We start from the raw sequence: 19,908 nt of genomic DNA, 5'->3' as shown, positions 1-19,908 counted from the left end.
AATATATATACATGTAATTGTTTTATAACTTAGAATTTTAAATACTTTAAATAAAATAATTGAATAAGAATGACTATGATCATTTCATTGGATGACAACACTAAGAAATGAAATATATATACATGAAATTGTTTTTATAACTCGAAATTTTTATACATAATATTATTATTAAATAATTTGATGCGTATGATTATGATTATTTCATTGGATAATAACACTAAAAAATTAAGTATATATAGATGCAATCGTTTTATAACTTAAAATTTTAAAAATTATAAATAATTGGATGAGTATGACTATGATTATTTTGTTGGATGATAATACTAAGAAATAAAGTATATACATGTACAGTATTTGTTTTTATAAACTTAGAATTATAAAGATTATTTAATAAGAACACAATTAAATGATAATGATAATCATTTTTCGTTCGAGGATAATATTAAGAATATATATATACATATAGTCGCTTTTATAATTTTAAATTTTAAAATTATTTATAATAAAATAATTTGGTATTAATGACTATTAGACGAGTGAAATAAAAAATTGGTATGTATCAGTTCTAAAGCAAACTCAAACGATATACTCCCTCCGTCCCTAAAGAGTATGCATTATTTCCTTTTTTGTCCATCCCCAAAGAGTATGAACATTCCAATTTTGGAAATTCTCTTCTCTCTAATAAGGTGAGACTCATTCTCCACTAACAATACTTAAAAAAACTTTCTCTATCTATCTCTCTTTTACTTTACCAATAATGCATTAAACCCGTGCCGAACTTAAAGTTCATACTCTTTGGGGACGGAGAGAATATAAACTTTTATATTATTGTTTGAATATTAAATAAAATTCTCCATTTTAGAATGTAAGTCAACTTGGAATCTTTTTATAGTAGTAGTAGTATTATTTTGCAAATTTGAAGTGAATCTATAATATATCTTACTAAAAGTATTATAAATTTTTAACTAAATTTATTTTAATTTATTCCTAATCAAAATATTCATCCGAAATTATGAAATCATGAACCATATGAATCTAGCTAATTTGTAGGGGAGAGTTTAAATTTTTATAAAATGGATAAGAAATATCCTCATTTTTGTTAATGAAAGAAAAAATTATGTAACGGTTAGTATACATAATCAATTACTAATCATTCCTTAAATGCATAAATTTTGATTATGAGAAACTTAATCTTTCCTAAATAATCAATAAAAGGATAGATATGTAATACATTACATTTTAAAATGTAAAATACCTTAAATGTCCAATTTTGTATATACAAATTTTGTTAATCTATCACTACCCTTTTTTCTTAGGACTTATAGAAACTCAATCAAATCAGGGGATTTGATTAATTAAGTGCGTCATATACTTCACTTAAATTTCTTTAATTCTAAATTTATTTCGAGAAAAGAATAATTTCATAATCTTATAAGTCACTACTTTAATTAAAGAGTCCGTTTTGGAGCGAGAGTGATTAGGGTATTTGATTGTATTAATTTGTTTGAATAATTGAATTGAATGAGCACTAAATTTGGGATTTATTTTGCAGATTATGGAAGAGCGGAGATCGCGTGAGTGAAACTTGACTAAGTTAAAATCACAAATTATATAAAAATAAATTTTTAAGATATAATTCATGATAAGATATAGTATAACGTAAAAAGAGGTCCGAGCTTTTATATTACGAAAAAGTTTTTCAACTTATAAAAAATTTGAACGTAAGGATTGCGTTCCAAATTAGAGAAGAAAAATGACACATAGCAAAGCGAAGGTTGACTAAATTATTATCACTAAAAATATGTACATTATAAATTGAAACATAATTCGTGATTATGTACAAAGATATTCTTCCATCAATTTAATGTGGAAATTTAACTGTACATGCATGAAGATTGTACAATATGATTTTTACATCAATGAAATGAAGAATTGAACGAACCATATTCATTATTTTGGTCGAAGCGAAAAATTATAAAATAACTACTTATTGTTATATTCTTTATTTAAATAATTCTCCAAAAAAATCTTATGAAATTTTATTTTTATAGTATCAATTATATCCGATTCTTTTTCTACGTACCATAGCGTAGAAATTGGGTTGGTGTTTTAAAAGACGAAATAATCTTCCAGCATAGAGTAGTGATATGGGACAACTATTACTTTAATGCATTTTTACAGATACTAATTTAGTCAATTTTCGCTTGACTATGTGTCTTTTCTTTTCACTAATTTCAAACGCAATTCTTACGTTTAGATTTGTTTGTATGAAAACTATTTCGTAAATTGAGCACTCCTTCCAAGAAATAAACAAAATTTAACGTAAGAATTGCGTTCAAAATCAATGGAAAAAAGACACAATATTAAAGCGAAGGTTGACTAGCTAAATCATCATTAAAATATTGTACATAATAAATTGACAGACAATTCGTAGTGATTATATACGAAGATAATAAATTCACCAATAAATAAAAAACAAAAGGTAAAAATATATCTTGTATTCAAAACTCAAATACAAAAAACTCACATAAGTTTGACTGATTCATAAATAATATAATTTCGCGTAAGAAGTTGAAAATCAAAGAAAAATTACAAATTAGCAAAGTTATGTTTGACGATATTACAAACTCATAAAATTTTATTTTTATGATTTTTTTTCCTAGTTGTTTGTCGTGTCATATGTTATTACAAATTTTACTATTTTAGGAGTACTATTTTTTGAAAAAAAATAGTATACAATAAATTGTTGGATTAGTAAAACACTCCTCCTCTAATTTCACCCAATAATTCAGAGATATAAGTCACCCAATTTGTGTCAGTTTAGTTAGTGAATTATAGTTATACTAAAATTGTCGAAATAAAAACGATTGAAAGATAGCGACATTAGGTTTGACATTTTAATTATTAATCATTACTAAATTAATTTTGTTATTCAAAATACATAACTCATTTGGAGTAACATGTTTTTATTTTCAAAACCAATTTTTTGAAATAGTTTTTGTTTGACCATGATTAACAAATTGAATATGTTGGCGGAATTTAAAATTTGTACATGATTTTCTCATTAGTAAAATGAAGAATTCTCTAGTACGTTCAACGAAGAACTACTATATATTTTTTTATTTTAGTTAGAGTCGACTAGTAAAAGAAAAATTATTAAGAAAGCTCAAGTTTCTTAAACACCCAATGTATTATTGGCTATTTATAGTTTAGAGAAAAATAGTGCATAAGCATAACATTTTCCTACTATGTAAACAAAGTGAGTGAACGTACAAAAACACAAACATCCATGTCTAAGAAAAAAACAAATACATACCAACATAGAGTTTACAAAGGAAAGTAAAAACACTAAAAAATTAAAATTAAAATAACTTAGAAATAAGATCACCAGCTCCGAGTTTGTTCACCTTGTTTCATCTCTAAAGCGAGCAGTGTCACCGCTGAAAAAAATTGGGAATGTTATAAATTCAAAAAATAAAATCTTGATTGCAATATTTTAAAGTAATGTGAATATAACAAATTCGAGTAAATGAAATGTAGTTGATATTACCTGTATTGCATTTCAATTTCTTCTCCATTTGGATACAAACACAGCAATCCTGACATAGAACCCATCTCCAACCGCATCCAACAAGTTGAAGAATGCAATTCTCCATGATTTCTTCCATATGAATGAGCCAATAACTCCCCAAAATCCAAAGATAAAACCAAAGCCCATTGATATGCCAACCTCTTGCATAAATGAGAAGACGTCGTCTTTATCATTTATATTTCCTTTTGAATTAGTGGTGGATGGCCTTAAGATATCTCCGGGGCACTTTGGTAGAGGGTCGCCACATAGTCCATCATTACCGGTATAATACGATGCATTGAAGCTCTGAAGTTGAGTACCGGTTGGAATTTTTCCAGACAAACTGTTGTTTGACAGATCGAGAAAACCAATAGTGTGTATTCCTGCCAAACTTATAGGTATCTTGCCAGAGAGTTGGTTGTGAGATAGATCAAGAGAATCTAGCACCTCCATATTACCAATATCTGGAATTATGTATCCTGTCAAACTATTTCTTGATAGATTCAAGGATATTAATCCCCTCATAGTGGAAAACGATTTGGGAATGTTTCCGGTCAATCTATTGCTCGAAAAATCAATGAGTTTGAGCTGTTTGACGTTATTCCAATATTCCGATTCCTTGCCTTTCCATTGAAATGATGTATATCCATTGTGCTTATTTTCATTCACAAGGTCTACTGGACCAAAAAGATAATCACCAAATTCTAGATTTTGGATATACTTACTAGACAAGACAGTAAAATTGTTGAAGCAATCAGGTATTATCGAAGAAAAGTTATTTATTGACAAATCCAGAATTTGAATAAGTTTTAAATTGCATATTTGGGAAGGAATACTGCCATGCAATTTATTTCCACGAAGATTTAGAATTATCATGTTATGCAACTGGCCAATCCAAGTGGGGATCTCTCCTGTTAACTTGTTCCCTCCAACATCAATGATTCTCAATCTATGGCCATGTCTCAATCTATGGCCATGTCTCAAACTATAAGTCAACTCACCTGATAAATTATTACCATGCATCTGTAGGGCAAGAAGGTTTTGTAACTCGAACAAAGAGCCAGGTATTTCACCTGTAAATTTGTTGTTAGCCAAATTGAGGGAGAGCAATTTGGGCATTTTCTCCCAGCAGTTGGGAACCTGTCCTTCCAATAGATTATTGGAGAGGCGAAGAGTCTCAAGCCGATCATGGTGAGTTTCACAAATAGATGAAATTGAACCGGAAAACATATTTTCCCTCAACAGAATCACGTGAGTAGTTGCAGGAAATAACGGTATAGGACCTGAGAATTGATTGTAACTAACATCCATAAACATGATGGAGGTGGATGAGAGATTCGGAATCGTACCACTTATTTGATTGTCTGAGAGACTGATATCTAATATGGAAGACGTATTCCACAACCATATGGGGGCTTCATCTCTTATATTGGCACTAGTGAGATCAAGGGATGACAAATTCCTCTGAGATCGTATCCATTTTGGAAAATATGGACCCACATCGCACTCAGCTAAATATATTCTACTCAACTGAAAAGGAGGACTCCAATCAGGGGCAATATCCAAGTTCAATAATGGATTGAATGATAAATCCAGTGTAGTTAATTTATCAAGCTTTATGAAGTGGGATTCAGACACTAAACCTTCCAAAGAATTATAAGAAAGATATAGATTTTGAAGCTCAGAGAGTTGGCCAAGACTCAGAGGAATGGGACCTGTAAAGTTGTTTCCGGAGAGGTCCAAGTCTGTCAACGAAGGAAATGGTCTCAGGTCTGGGATTGATCCGTTGAATTGATTTCCAGACAAGTTTAGTATTTGGAGTGATTCCAACACAGAACCAAGTATAGAAAGAGACATTGAAGTCAAAGAGTTGAGAGAAAGATCAAGTGAGCGTAGATTGGTAAGGTTTCCAAACTGTGGAGGAACAACCCCAGAAAACTTAGAATCCTGAAGAGACAAGTGTTGCAATTGTTTCATGGAACTAATGAATTCCGGGATTGAAGTGCCTCCAAAATCATTCTCATTGAGATCAAGTAAGCGTAGATTGGTAAGGTTTCCTAACTGTGGAGGAACAACCCCAGCGAAGTTAGAATTATGAAGACACAAGTGTTGTAACTGTTTCATGGAACCAATGAATTCCGGGATTGAAGTGCCTCCAAAATCATTCCCACTAAGGTCAAGTGATCGTAGGTTGGTAAGGTTCCACAATTGGGGAGGAACGATCCTCAGACAATTCCAACTAAGGTCAAGTAACTGTAGATTGGTAAGCTTCCCTAACTCGGGAGGGACGCCCTCAAAACCATTCCCAAGGAGTGCAAGTGAGAGTAGGTTGGTAAGGTTCCCTAATTGGGGAGGAAATTTCCCATAAAAGCCACAATACTTAAGAGACAAGTGTTGTAATTGTTTCATAGACCCAATGAATTCTGGAATTGGAACGGATCCAAACCCATTCCAATCCAGGTTGAGATGACTTAAATGATGCAACTCAAGCAATGAAGAACGAACCTCACCTCGCAATCCAAAGTTATCACATTTGAGGGCGATGACATGGCCAGTGGTGTTGCTGCACTCAACACCATGCCATTCGCAGCATTCGTCACTTTGCCACGACGAGAGAACACCATCCTCGTCGATGGTGCCATTCTTGAAGCTAAGAAGAGCTTCTCTCTCGCTCTCGATGCATCTCACTTCTGCATCTCCTGAAATAAACACACAGGAAAGAACAACAAGAACAAATTTGATCGTTATTCTTTTTTTAGAAATCATATACTCTTCTCTCATGTATTGAAGTGAATTGTATTTTGTAGGATACTCAATTCTATCTCAAGAGTAACAGTTTAAATAGGAAAAATCTCTTAATTGAAATCCAACATACCTTGACGATTTGACAGCCAACTTGAAAAACAAAACAAGAAAGTGACGCTTGACTAAGTTATAATCACAAATCATATAAAAATAATTTTTTAAGATATAATTCATGATAAGATATAGTATAACGTAAAAAGAGGTCCGAGCTTTTATATTACGATTTTTTTTTTCAACATATAAAAAATTCGAACGTAAGGATTGCGTTCCAAATCAGAGAAGAAAAATGATACATAGTAAAGCGAATGTTGACTAAATTATTATCACTAAAATTATGTACATTATAAATTGAAACATAATTCGTGATTATGTACAAAGATATTCTTCCATCAATTTTATGTGGAAATTTAACTGTACATGCATGAACATTGTACAATATGATTTTTACATCAATGAAATGAAGAATTGAACGAACCATATTCATTATTTTGGTCGAAGCGAAAAATTATAAAATAATTACTTATTGTTATATTCTTTGTTTAAATAATTCTCCAAAATAAATCTTATAAAATTTTATTTTTATAGTGTCAATTATATCCGATTCTTTTCTACTTACAAAACTTATCTCAATCTTAAAACTTGTATTATCAGACACCAAATAATTCATGATAGTACAGCGTAGAAATTGGGTTGGTGTTTTAAAAGACGAAATAATTTTCCAGCATAGAGTAGTGATATGGGACAACTATTACTTTAATGCATAACTATAGACTAAAACACGAAGTTCACTATAATTGCGTTTTGGTCACTGTAAATTTGTTTTGGTCACTATAAATTTGTTTTAATTCATTAATAATAAAGGTCTTTTAGTTTCGTAACATAGATTTGAAAATACGGATTGTACAGAAATGTCATTATAAGGAAGGGTTTAGGTAACGTTCACTATAACAGTGTTTTCGTTCACTATAAAGGAGTTTAGTTCATAACACGAATATGAAAACACAGAGACAGAGTAAACCAAAACACTCTTACAGTGAACTCCATGTTTTCAAAATTCATCTAATCTCATCCTTCCATTTTTTATCTAATAGCTGAAATTTATTTTTTAATTGTGCATTTTATTTAGTGTTCCAAGATATAAACAAAATTTAACGTAAGAATTGTGTTCAAAATCAATGGAAAAAGGACCAAATAGTAAAGCGAAGGTTGACTAATTCATGATCACTTAAAATATTACATAATAAATTGGAAGACAATTCGTAATGATTATATACGAAGATTATAAATTCTCTAATAAATACAAAATAAGAGATAAAATATATGTGGTATTCAAAAACAAATACTACAAAAAACTCAGATGAATTTGACTGATTCATAAACAATAGGTACTATAATTTCGCGTAAGAACCTTAGTCCAAATTCAAAGAAAAGTTATGTACAAAATAGCAAAGTTATGTTTGCTATATTAAAAACTCATAAAATTTTTTGTTCATGAATTTTATTCCTAGAGTAATTTGTGTCCTGTCATGTGTTATTATAAATTTTCTAATAGTACTATTTTTTGAAAAAAAAAATCATATTCTTCTATATTGTTGGATTAACTATGGATGATGAAACGCAATTAAATTAGTAAAACACTCCTCTAATTTCAACCAATAATTCAGAGATCTATGTCACCCAATTTGTGTGAGTTTAGTATAGTGAATAATGGTTATACTTATAGATAAGAAAATAAAAATTGCAGAAATAAAACGATTAAAAGATAGTGACATTAATTTTTGGGCCCATTAGGCCCAGCTAAATTTTATCAACCTCCGTTGTGGTCTTTGTTTCAGCAATATCAGTTTAGGCCCACTAGTTTTGTTGTTTAATTAATTTCATTACATTAATTTCGTAATTCATATATATATAAATCATTTGGGGTAACATGTTTTCCCTTTCAAAACCAATTTTTAAATATTTTTTGTTTGACCTAGATTAACAAATTGAATATTTTGGCAGAGTTTAAAAATTGTAAGCCGAAGTAGGGTCCTATTCTAATGCTTATAGAATCATAATCCAAAACTAAGACTAAATCTACACTATTGGATTTTGAAATGAGTGGATGAGATTAAAACACACAAATCTCAATAAATAGTAGACAAAATATCAACAAAATGGTAATATCATCATTATGTTATCACATGATAATTTTCATGGGTATTTTTTTATATCAACATTGTGTACAAATATCCACAATATGACATGAGAATATAACACAAGGACAAGAAAATATCAACACATTTTTATTGATATTTTACCTACACAATATTGAGATTTTGTATTCACTATGTTAAGATTTTGTTTTCAATTTATTGATAAAATATGCTTATCAATATGCACGAAAATCGAAATATAATTTATCAAATTTCATCACCCGAACATCGTCGGAACATATGTAATTGAGATATCGTTAAAATTTTTATAAAATTATCTTTAATTTGATATATTTTTTGCGATAAAATAAATTAAACCGGGAGAGTTATGTTAATTTAAAGTTTTAAAGTTTTGAGATGATTTTCATGAAAGAGAATTGACATTAGTACCCTTTAAGTTTATTTAATAATTTTTTTAATTTAAAATTTAATTCACGTGGCATTATTTCAACTATTAGATCTCCTAATCTAATGGCCAAGATTTGATCTTAATTTGTGATTGGTAATTAATTAGCAATTGATCACTCCTTCGCAAGGCTTTTTCATTTTAGTTAGAGTCGATTAGTAAAAGAAAAATTATTAAGAAATGTGTTAATTTACTACTTAATACGTTAAACAAACTATGTAGGGGTTCATGTCTACATCTCGTTATTTTCTCATTTTTTTTCTTAGGACTTATAGAAACTCAATCAAATCAGGGGATTTGATTAATTAAGTGCGTCATATACTTCACTTAAATTTCTTTAATTCTAAATTTATTTCGAAAAAAGAATAATTTCATAATCTAAGTCACTACTTTAATTAAAGAGTCCGTTTTGGAGCGAGAGTGATTAGGGTATTTGATTGTATTAATTTGTTTGAATAATTGAATTGAATGAGCACTAAATTTGGGATTTATTTTGCAGATTATGGAAGAGCGGAGATCGCGTGAGTGACACTTGAAACAGAAAACAAGAAAGTGAAACTTGACTAAGTTATAATCACAAATCATATAAAAATAAATTTTTAAGATATAATTCATGATAAGATATAGTATAACGTAAAAAGAGGTCCGAGCTTTTATATTACGAAAAAGTTTTTCAACTTATAAAAAATTTGAACGTAAGGATTGCGTTCCAAATCAGAGAAGAAAAATGACACATAGCAAAGCGAAAAGGTTGACTAAATTATTATCACTAAAAATATGTACTGTACATTATAAATTGAAACATAATTCGTGATCATGTACAAAGATATTCTTCCATCAATTTAATGTGGAAATTTAACTGTACATGCATGAAGATTGTACAATATGATTTTTACATCAATGAAATGAAGAATTGAACGAACCATATTCATTATTTTGGTCGAAGCGAAAAATTATAGAATAACTACTTATTGTTATATTCTTTATTTAAATAATTCTCCAAAAAAATCTTATGAAATTTTATTTTTATAGTATCAATTATATCCGATTCTTTTTCTACGTACCAAATTTATCTCAATCTTAAAACTTGTACTATCAGACACCAAATAATTCATGATAGCATAGCGTAGAAATTGGGTTGGTGTTTTAAAAGACGAAATAATCTTCCAGCATAGAGTAGTGATATGGAACAACTATTACTTTAATGCATTTTTACACATACTAATTTAGTCAATTTTCGCTTGACTATGTGTCTTTTCTTTTCACTAATTTCAAACGCAATTCTTACGTTTAGATATGTTTGTATGAAAACTATTTCGTAAATTGAGCACTCCTTCCAAGAAATAAACAAAATTTAACGTAAGAATTGTGTTCAAAATCAATGGAAAAAAGACACAATATTAAAGCGAAGGTTGACTAGCTAAATCATCATTAAAATATTATACATAATAAATTGACAGACAATTCGTAGTGATTATATACGAAGATAATAAATTCACCAATAAATACAAAACAAAAGATAAAAATATATCTTGTATTCAAAACTCAAATACAAAAAACTCACATAAGTTTGACTGATTCATAAATAATATAATTTCGCGTAAGAAGTTGAAAATCAAAGAAAAATTACAAATTAGCAAAGTTATGTTTGACGATATTACAAACTCATAAAATTTTATTTTTATGATTTTTTTTCCTAGTTGTTTGTCGTGTCATATGTTATTACAAATTTTACTATTTTAGGAGTACTATTTTTTTTGAAAAAAAATAGTATACAATAAATTGTTGGATTAGTAAAACACTCCTCCTCTAATTTCACCCAATAATTCAGAGATATAAGTCACCCAATTTGTGTCAGTTTAGTTAGTGAATTATAGTTATACTAAAATTGTCGAAATAAAAACGATTGAAAGATAGCGACATTAGGTTTGACATTTTAATTAATAATCATTACTAAATTAATTTTGTTATTCAAAATACATAACTCATTTGGAGTAACATGTTTTTATTTTCAAAACCAATTTTTTGAAATAGTTTTTGTTTGTCCATGATTAACAAATTGAATATGTTGGCGGAATTTAAAATTTGTACATGATTTTCTCATTAGTAAAATGAAGAATTCTCTAGTACGTTCAACGAAGAACTACTATATATTTTTTTATTTTAGTTAGAGTCGACTAGTAAAAGAAAAATTATTAAGAAAGCTCAAGTTTCTTAAACACCCAAGGTATTATTGGCTATTTATAGTTTAGAGAAAAATAGTGCATAAGCATAACATTTTCCTACTATGAAAACAAAACAAAGTGAGTGAACGTACAAAAACACAAACATCCATGTCTAGAAAAAAACAAATACATACCAACATAGAGTTTACAAAGGAAAGTAAAAACACTAAAAAATTAAAATTACAATAACTTAGAAATAAGATCACCAGCTCCGAGTTTGTTCACCTTGTTTCATCTCTAAAGCGAGCAGTGTCACCGCTGAAAAAAATTGGGAACGTTATAAATTCAAAAAATAAAATCTTGATTGCAATATTTTAAAGTAATGTGAATATAACAAATTCGAGTAAATGAAATGTAGTTGATATTACCTGTATTGCATTTCAATTTCTTCTCCATTTGGATACAAAGACAACAATCCTTACGTAGAACCAATCTCCAACAGCATCCAATAAGTTATCCAATAAGTTGAAGAATGTAATTCTCCATGATTTCTGCAATATGAACGAATCAATAACTCCCCAAAATCCAAAGATAAAACCAAAGCCCATTGATATGCCAACCTCTTGCATAAATGAGAAGACGTCGTCTTTATCATATATATTTCCCTTCGAATTAGTGGTGGATGGCCTCAAGATATCTCCGGGGCACTTTGGTAGAGGGTTGCCACATAGTCCGTCATTACCGGCATAATACGATGCATTGAAGCTCTGAAGTTGAGTGCCCGTTGGAAAAACCGTTGGAATTTTTCCAGACAAATCGTTGTTCGACAAATCAAGAAAACCAAGAGTGTTTATCTTTGCTAAACTTGTAGGTATCTTGCCAGAGAGTTGGTTGTGAGATAAATCAAGAGCATCTAGCACCTCCATATTACCAATATCTGTCAAACTATTTCTTGATAGATTCAAGGATATTAATCCCCTCAAAGTGGAAAACGATTTGGGAATGTTTCCGGTCAATCTATTGCTAGAAAAATCAATGAGTTTGAGCCATTTGACATTATTCCAATAATCCGATTCCTTGCCTTTCCATTGAAATGATGAATATCCATTGTGCTTATTTCCATTCATAAGGTCTAGCGAAACAAAAAGAATTTCATCAAATTCTAGATTTTGGATATACTTTCTAGACAAGACAGTAAAATTGTTGAAGCAATCAGGTATTATTGAAGAAAAGTTATTAATCGACAAATCCAGAATTTGAATATTTGTAAGATTGCATATCTGGGAAGGAATGCTGCCATGCAATTTATTTCCGCGAAGATTTAGAATTAGCATGCTATGCAACTGGCCAATCCAAGTTGGGATCTCTCCTGTTAACTTGTTCCCTTCAACATCAATGATTCTCAATGCTTGGCAATGTCTCAAACTATAAGGCAACTCACCAGATAAATTATTACCATGCATCTGTAGGGCACCAAGGTTTCGTAACTCGACCAACGAGGCAGGTATTTCACCTGTAAATTTGTTGTTAGCCAAATTGATGGAGTTTAATCCCGGCATTTTCTCCCAGCAGTTGGGAACCTGTCCTTCCAACAGATTATTGGAGAGGCGAAGAGTCTCAAGCTGATCGTGGTGTGTTTCACAAATAGATGAAATTGACCCGGAAAACATATTTCCACTCATAATCTCATAAGTAGTTGCAGGAAATAATGGTATAGGACCTGAGAATTGATTGTAACTAACATCCATAAACATGATGGAGGTGGATGAGAGATTCGGAATCGTACCACTTATTTGATTGTCGGAGAGACTTAAGACATTTAATAAGGAAGACGTATTCCACAACCATATAGGGACTTCATCTCTTATATTGGCACTAGTGAGATCAAGGGATGACAAATTCCTCTGAGATCGTATCCACTTTGGAAAATATGGACCCACATCGCACTCAGATAAAGATATAATACTCAACTGAAAAGGAGGACTCCAATCAGGGGCAATATCCAAGTTCAATAATGGATTGTAGGATAAATCTAAGGACTTTAACTTATCAAGCTTAATGAAGTGGGATTCAGACACTAAACCTTCCAAAGAATTAAAAGAAAGATCTAGATTTTGAAGCTCGGAGAGTTGGCCAAGACTCAGAGGAACGGGACCTGTAAAGTTGTTTCCGGAGAGGTCCAAGTGTGTCAACGAAGGAAATGGTCTCAGGTCTGGGATTGATCCGTTGAATTGATTTCCAGACAAGGTTAGTATTTGGAGTGATTCCAACACAAAACCAAGTATAGAAAGAGACATTGGAGTCAAAGAGTTAAACGAGAGATCAAGTGAGCGTAGATTGGTAAGGTTTCCAAACTGTGGAGGAACAACCCCAGAAAAATTAGAATCATGAAGAGACAAGTGTTGCAACTGTTTTAATGGATCCAATGAATTCCGGGATTGGAATGCCTCCGAAATCATTCCAACTGAGGTCAAGATAAATTAAATGATGCAACTCCACCAATGAAGAACGAAGCTCACCTTGCAATCCAAAATTATGACATTTGAGGGCGATGACATGACCAGTGGTGTTGCTGCACTCAACACCATCCCATTCACAGCATTCGTTGCTTCGCCACGACGAGAGAAAACCATCCTCGTCGATGGTGCCATTCTTGAAGCTAAGAAGAGCTTCTCTCTCGCTCTCGATGCATCTCACTTTTGCATCTCCTGAAACAAACACACAAGAAAGAACAACAAGAACAAATTTGATTGCTATTCTTTTTTCAGAAATCATACTCTCTTCGCTCATGTATTGAAGTGAATTGTATTTTGTAGGAGACTCAATTGTATCTCAAGAGTAACCGTTTAAATAGGAAAAATCTCTTAATTGATATCCAACATACCTCGACGATTTGACAGTCAACTTGAAAAACAAAACAAGAAAGTGACACTTGACTAAGTTATAATCACAAATCATATAAAAATAAAATTTTAAGATATAATTCATGATAAGATATAGTATAACGTAAAAAGAGGTCCGAGCTTTTATATTACGCAATTTTTTTTCAACATATAAAAAATTTGAACGTAAGGATTGCGTTCCAAATCTGAGAAGAAATGAGACACATTGTAAAGCGAAGGTTGACTAAATTATTATCACTAAAAATAATTCGTGATTATGTACAAAGATATTCTTCCATCAATTTAATGTGGAAATTTAACTGTACATGCATGAAGATTGTACAATATGATTTTTACATCAATGAAATGAAGAATTGAACGAACCATATTCATAATTTTGGTCGAAGCGAAAAATTATAAAATATGTAACTACTTATTGTTATATTCTTTGTTATAATAATTCTACAAAATAAATATTTTGAAATTTTAACTCATTTATTTATATCCGACTCTTTTCTACTTACCAAAATTTTCTCAATCTTAAAATTGTACTATTAAAGACGAAATAATTCATGATAACATAGCGTAGAAATTGGGTTGGTGTTTTAAAAAACGAAATAATTTTCCAACATAGAGTAGTGATATAGGACAACTATTACTTTAATGCATAACTATACGCTAGAACGCGGAGTTCACTATAACTGCGTTTGGTCACTATAAATTTGTTTTAGTTTATTATAAAGGCGTTTTAGTTCGTAACATAGATTTGAAAACACGGATTGAACGCAAATGTCATTATAGTGAAGGGTCTAGGTTTAGTTGGTTCGTGTTTTCAAATTCATGTTTAGTGAATTTGAAAACACGGAGTGCACGAAAACGCTCTTATAGTGAACTCCATGTTTTAAAAATTCATCTAATGGCTGAAATTTATTTTTTAACTATGCATTTTATATAGTTTTACATTAATCACTTTTCTTCCGATATATAAACAAAGTTTAACGTAAGAATTGCGTTAAAAATCAACGGAAAAGGACCAATAGTAAAGCGAAGTTTGACTAATTCATGATCAATTAAAATATTACATAATAAATTGGAAGACAATTCGTAATGATTATATACGAAGATTATAAATTCTCCAATAAATACAAAAGAAAAGATAAAATATATGTGGTATTCAAAACAAATACAAAAAACTCAGATGAGTTGACTGATTCATAAACAATAGGTAGTATAATTTCGTGTAAGAACTTGAGCCCAAATTCAAAGAAAAGTTATTTCACAAAATAGCAAAGTTATGTTTGATTATATTAAAAACTAATATATTTTGTGTTCATGATTTTTTTTCCTAGAGTTATTTGTGTCATGTCATGTGTTATTATAAATTTTCTACTAATTTTTGAATTATCTTAAAAAATTTGTTGGATTAATTATGGATGATGAAACGCAATTAAATTAGTACAACACTCCTCTAATTTCAACCAATATAAGTCACCCAATTTGTGTGAGTTTAGTATAGTGAATAATGGTTATACTTATAGATAAGAAAATAAAAATTACAGAAATAAAACGATTAAAAGATAGTGACATTAATTATTGGGCCCATTAGGCCCAGCTAAATTTTATCAACCTCCGTTGTGGTCTTTGTTTAAGCAATATCAGTTTAGGCCCATTAGTTTTGTCGTTTAATTAATTATTATTCATTACATTAATTTCGTAATTCATATATATATAAATCATTTGGGGTAACATGTTTTTCTTTTCAAAACCAATTTTTAAATATTTTTTGTTTGACCTAGATTAACAAAAATTGAATATTTTGGCGGAATTTAAATATTGTACATGATTTTCTCATTAGTAAAATGAAGAATTCACTAATTAGTTCAACATGAATTATATTTTTCAGTTTAGTTAGAGTCGATTAGTAAAAGAGAAATTATTAAGAAATGTGTTAATTTACTAATACGTTGAACGAACAATGTAGGGGTTCATTTTCTACGTATATATGTTTGTTCTAAAGTTTTCATCCTACTTTTTTTTTTCTTCTAGAATTCTCTACTTTTTCATTTTCTCATTTTTTTCTTAGGACTTATAGAATTCTATACTTCTATAGGGGTTCATGTCTACAGCTTGTTCATTTTTTTTTTTCATATTTTAGTTTCCTTCTCGGGTCTGGACCTCATATAAATAGTGTGAAAGAATTGGGTGTTTAAGAAACTATACTTTCTTAATAATTTTTCTTTACTAGTCGACTCTAATTTATCTTGTTTAAGTATAGGAGTAGTTCGTTGACCATGATTACTAGAATTTTATCATCAACAATATGAAGAATTTATATATTTATAAAGGTGAGGGGGGCGTTTGCCCCGACTGCTTAAGGACTGGCTCCGCCCCTGTATACGAGTGACGTGGAGTCGATGAAATCGTGATTATATTCAGTAAATTTCAATTCTATCCAGTCTTTTGAAATCAAGGTTAATGCATTGTGTATTTGTCTGTCTTAGACTACGAAAAAAAACACATTTTCATTTAAAGAAGCAAGACACACCAAGTCACCAACATAAAGTATACGAATAAAAGTAAATACAATGGAAACTATTTCGTAAATTGAGCACTTATTCCAAGATATAAACAAAATTTAACGTAAGAATTGCGTTCAAAATCAATGGAAAAAAAGACAAAAAGACTTAAAATATTGTACATAATAAATTGAAAGACAATTCGTAGTGATTATATACGATGATAATAAATTCTCAAATAAAAAAAATACTCTCTCCGTACAAAAAAAATAGATCACTTTTGCCATTTTGGGACGTCCACAAAAAATAGATCACTTTCTAAAATGGAAAGTTTATCTCTCATACTTTACTCACTTTTTCTCCATATCTCTCTTACTTTACCTACTTTTTTTCCTCATCTCTCTTACTTTACCAATTCTACATTAAAACCTGTGCCGAACAACAATAGATCTATTGTTTGTGGACGGAGGGAGTAAAAGATAAGAATATATCTGGTATAGTACTGATCATAAATTAATAATATAATTTCTCGTAAGAATTGAAAATCAAAGAAAAATTACAAATTAGCAAAGTTATGTTTCTGTCATGACATATGTTATTACAAATTTTACTATTTTATGTACTAGTTTTTGAAAAAAAATCATACAATAAATTGTTGGATTAGTAAAACACTCCTCTAATTTCAACCAATAACTCAGAGATATAAGTCACCTAATTTGTGTCAGTTTAGTTAGTGAATTATAGTTATACTAAAATTGTCGAAATAAAAACGATATAAAATGATTAAAAGATAGTGACATTAATTTTCGGCCCATTTTAAGCCCACCTAAAGTTGATCAACCTCCCTTAGGTGGACTTTGTTTCAGCAATATCAGTTTAGGCCCATTAGGTAATTTGACATTTTAATTATTATTCATTACTAAATTAATTTTGTTATTCAAAATACATAACACATTGGGAGTACCATGTTTTTATTTTCAAAACCAAATTTTTTAAATAGTTTTTGTTTGACCATGATTAACAAATTCAATATGTTGGTAGAATTTAAAAATTGTACATGATTTTCTCATTAGTAAAATGAAGAATTAATTTTTTTTTTTAGTTAGACTCGACTAGTAAAAGAAAAATTATTAAGAAAGTCCAATTTCTTAAACACCCAGGGTATATATTGTTGGCTATTTATAGTTTAGAGAAAAATATTGCATAAGCATAGCATTTTCCTACTATGAAAACAGAGTGAGTGAAAGTACAAAAACGCAAACATCCATGCCTAGAAAAAACAAATACTCCCTCCGTCCCCCATATTTTGTCCCCTTTTGACCGGTCACGAGTTTTAAGAAAATGTGTTTGACTTTGTATTAAATGCAGATGTGTAGTGAAGTATGGGTCCCACATTAGAATTTGGGGGAAAAGTAAAGGGTATTTTGATAGTCTATTTTAGGTAAATTCCAAAGGGGACAAATTTTGTGGGACAGACGGAAAAGGAAATAGAGGACAAATTTTCAGGGACGGAGAGAGTACATACCAACATACAGTTTACAAAGGAAAGTAAAAACACTAAAACATTAAAATTACAATAACTTAGAAATAAGATCACCAGCTAAGAGATTGTTCACCTTGATTCATCTCTAAAGCGAGTAGTGTCACCGCTGAAAAAATTGGTAATGTTATCAATCTAAAAAATAAAATCTTGGTTGCAATATTTTAAAGTAATGTGAATGTAACAAATTCGAGTAAATGAAATGTAGTTGATATTACCTGTATTGCATTTCAATTTCTTCTCCATTTGGATACAAACACAGTAATCCTGACATAGAACCAATCTCCGACAACATCCAACAAGTTGAAGAATGCAATTCTCCATGATTTCTTCCATATGAATGTACCAATAACTCCCCAAAATCCAAAGATAAAACCAAAGCCCATTGATATCCCAACTTCTTGCATAAATGAGAAGACGCTGTCTTTCTCATTCATGTTTCCCTTCGAATTAGTGGTGGATGGCCTCAAGATATCTCCGGGGCACTTTGGTAGAGGGTCGCCACATAGTCCATCATTATCATCATAAGCCGATGCATTGAAGCTCTGAAGTTGAGTGCCCGTTGGAATTTTTCCGGACAAATCGTTGTTCGACAAATCAAGAAAACCAAGAGTGTTTATCTTTGCTAAACTTGTAGGTATTTTGCCAGAGAGTTGGTTGTGAGATAAATCAAGAGCATCTAGCACCTCCATATTACCAATATCTGGAATTATATATCCTGTCAAACTATTTCTTGATAGATTCAAGGATATTAATCCCCTCAAAGTGGAAAACGATTTGGGAATGTTTCCGGTCAATCTATTGCTAGAAAAATCAATGAGTTTGAGCCATTTGACATTATTCCAATAATCCGATTCCTTGCCTTTCCATTGAAATGATGAATATCCATTGTGCTTATTTCCATTCATAAGGTCTAGCGAAACAAAAAGAATTTCATCAAATTCTAGATTTTGGATATACTTTCTAGACAAGACAGTAAAATTGTTGAAGCAATCAGGTATTATTGAAGAAAAGTTATTAATCGACAAATCCAGAATTTGAATATTTGTAAGATTGCATATCTGGGAAGGAATACTGCCATGCAATTTATTTCCGCGAAGATTTAGAATTAGCATGCTATGCAACTGGCCAATCCAAGTGGGGATCTCTCCTGTTAACTTGTTCCCTTCAACATCAATGATTCTCAATGCTTGGCAATGTCTCAAACTATAAGGCAACTCACCAGATAAATTATTACCATGCATCTGTAGGGCACCAAGGTTTCGTAACTCGACCAACGAGGCAGGTATTTCACCTGAAAATTTGTTGTTAGCCAAATTGATGGAGTTTAATCCCGGCATTTTCTCCCAGCAGTTGGGAACCTGTCCTTCCAACAGATTATTGGAGAGGCGAAGAGTCTCAGGCTTATTGTTTCCATTTATATACATATTCTTCATCTATATATATATATATATATAGGGGAGTACTAGGGCGCATCCTTAATTAGAGTGCTAACGTACATCCAACCACGTGCTGCCACGTGGCACGAAAAATGCAATATTGTATATATAAAAATGCAATACACATTTGTGAAGTTGTTCATGCATTTCCGCAGATTGCATTTTAGTTATAGAAAAATTGCATTTTTTATTGTTAAGTTTTGCATTTTCACATAATTGCATTTTATATTGTTAGGTTTTGCATTTTCACATATATAAATGCTATCCGTATAGATAAAAAATGCAAATTAAATAGTCAATATCGAAAATGCAAAACTCAACAATAAAAAATGCAATCTGCATATAACAAAAATGCAATCTGTCGAAATTCAATTATAACTTTGACAAAT

The 19,908-nt window shown here is 30.5% G+C and overlaps 2 protein-coding genes and 1 pseudogene across 3 annotated transcripts; all 3 read right to left on the bottom strand.

Moving 5' to 3' along the window:
* Positions 1–3,220: 3,220 nt before the first annotated feature.
* Positions 3,221–6,367, bottom strand: LOC148929658 (receptor-like protein EIX2). The gene is made up of 2 exons (XM_089056197.1): positions 3,551–6,367; positions 3,221–3,440 (listed from the first exon to the last, which is right to left on the bottom strand). Exon 1 carries the CDS (start codon positions 6,350–6,352, stop codon positions 3,563–3,565), a length of 2,790 nt encoding a protein of 929 aa, XP_088912323.1. The 5' UTR covers positions 6,353–6,367; the 3' UTR covers positions 3,221–3,440; positions 3,551–3,562.
* A 4,918-nt stretch (positions 6,368–11,285) lies between these two features.
* On the bottom strand, positions 11,286–13,948 carry LOC125216618 (receptor-like protein EIX2; annotated as a pseudogene). Its single transcript, XR_016128671.1, has 2 exons — positions 11,571–13,948; positions 11,286–11,460 (listed from the first exon to the last, which is right to left on the bottom strand). The product of XR_016128671.1 is annotated as a receptor-like protein EIX2 (transcript).
* A 4,326-nt stretch (positions 13,949–18,274) lies between these two features.
* LOC148929657 (receptor-like protein EIX2) lies at positions 18,275–19,507 on the bottom strand. Its single transcript, XM_089056976.1, has 2 exons — positions 19,303–19,507; positions 18,275–18,993 (listed from the first exon to the last, which is right to left on the bottom strand). Exons 1-2 carry the CDS (start codon positions 19,505–19,507, stop codon positions 18,311–18,313), a joined length of 888 nt encoding a protein of 295 aa, XP_088913102.1. The 3' UTR covers positions 18,275–18,310.
* Positions 19,508–19,908: the final 401 nt, after the last annotated feature.

The sequence above is a fragment of the Salvia hispanica genome, chromosome 4, assembly GCF_029641045.1.
Source record: "Salvia hispanica isolate PSC_SH4W2 chromosome 4, Shi_PSC_v1, whole genome shotgun sequence".
Classification (NCBI taxonomy): Eukaryota; Viridiplantae; Streptophyta; class Magnoliopsida; order Lamiales; family Lamiaceae; genus Salvia; species Salvia hispanica.
The sequence above is the reverse complement of the archived record's forward strand: the minus strand, read 5'-3'. Positions and strand labels throughout refer to the sequence as shown.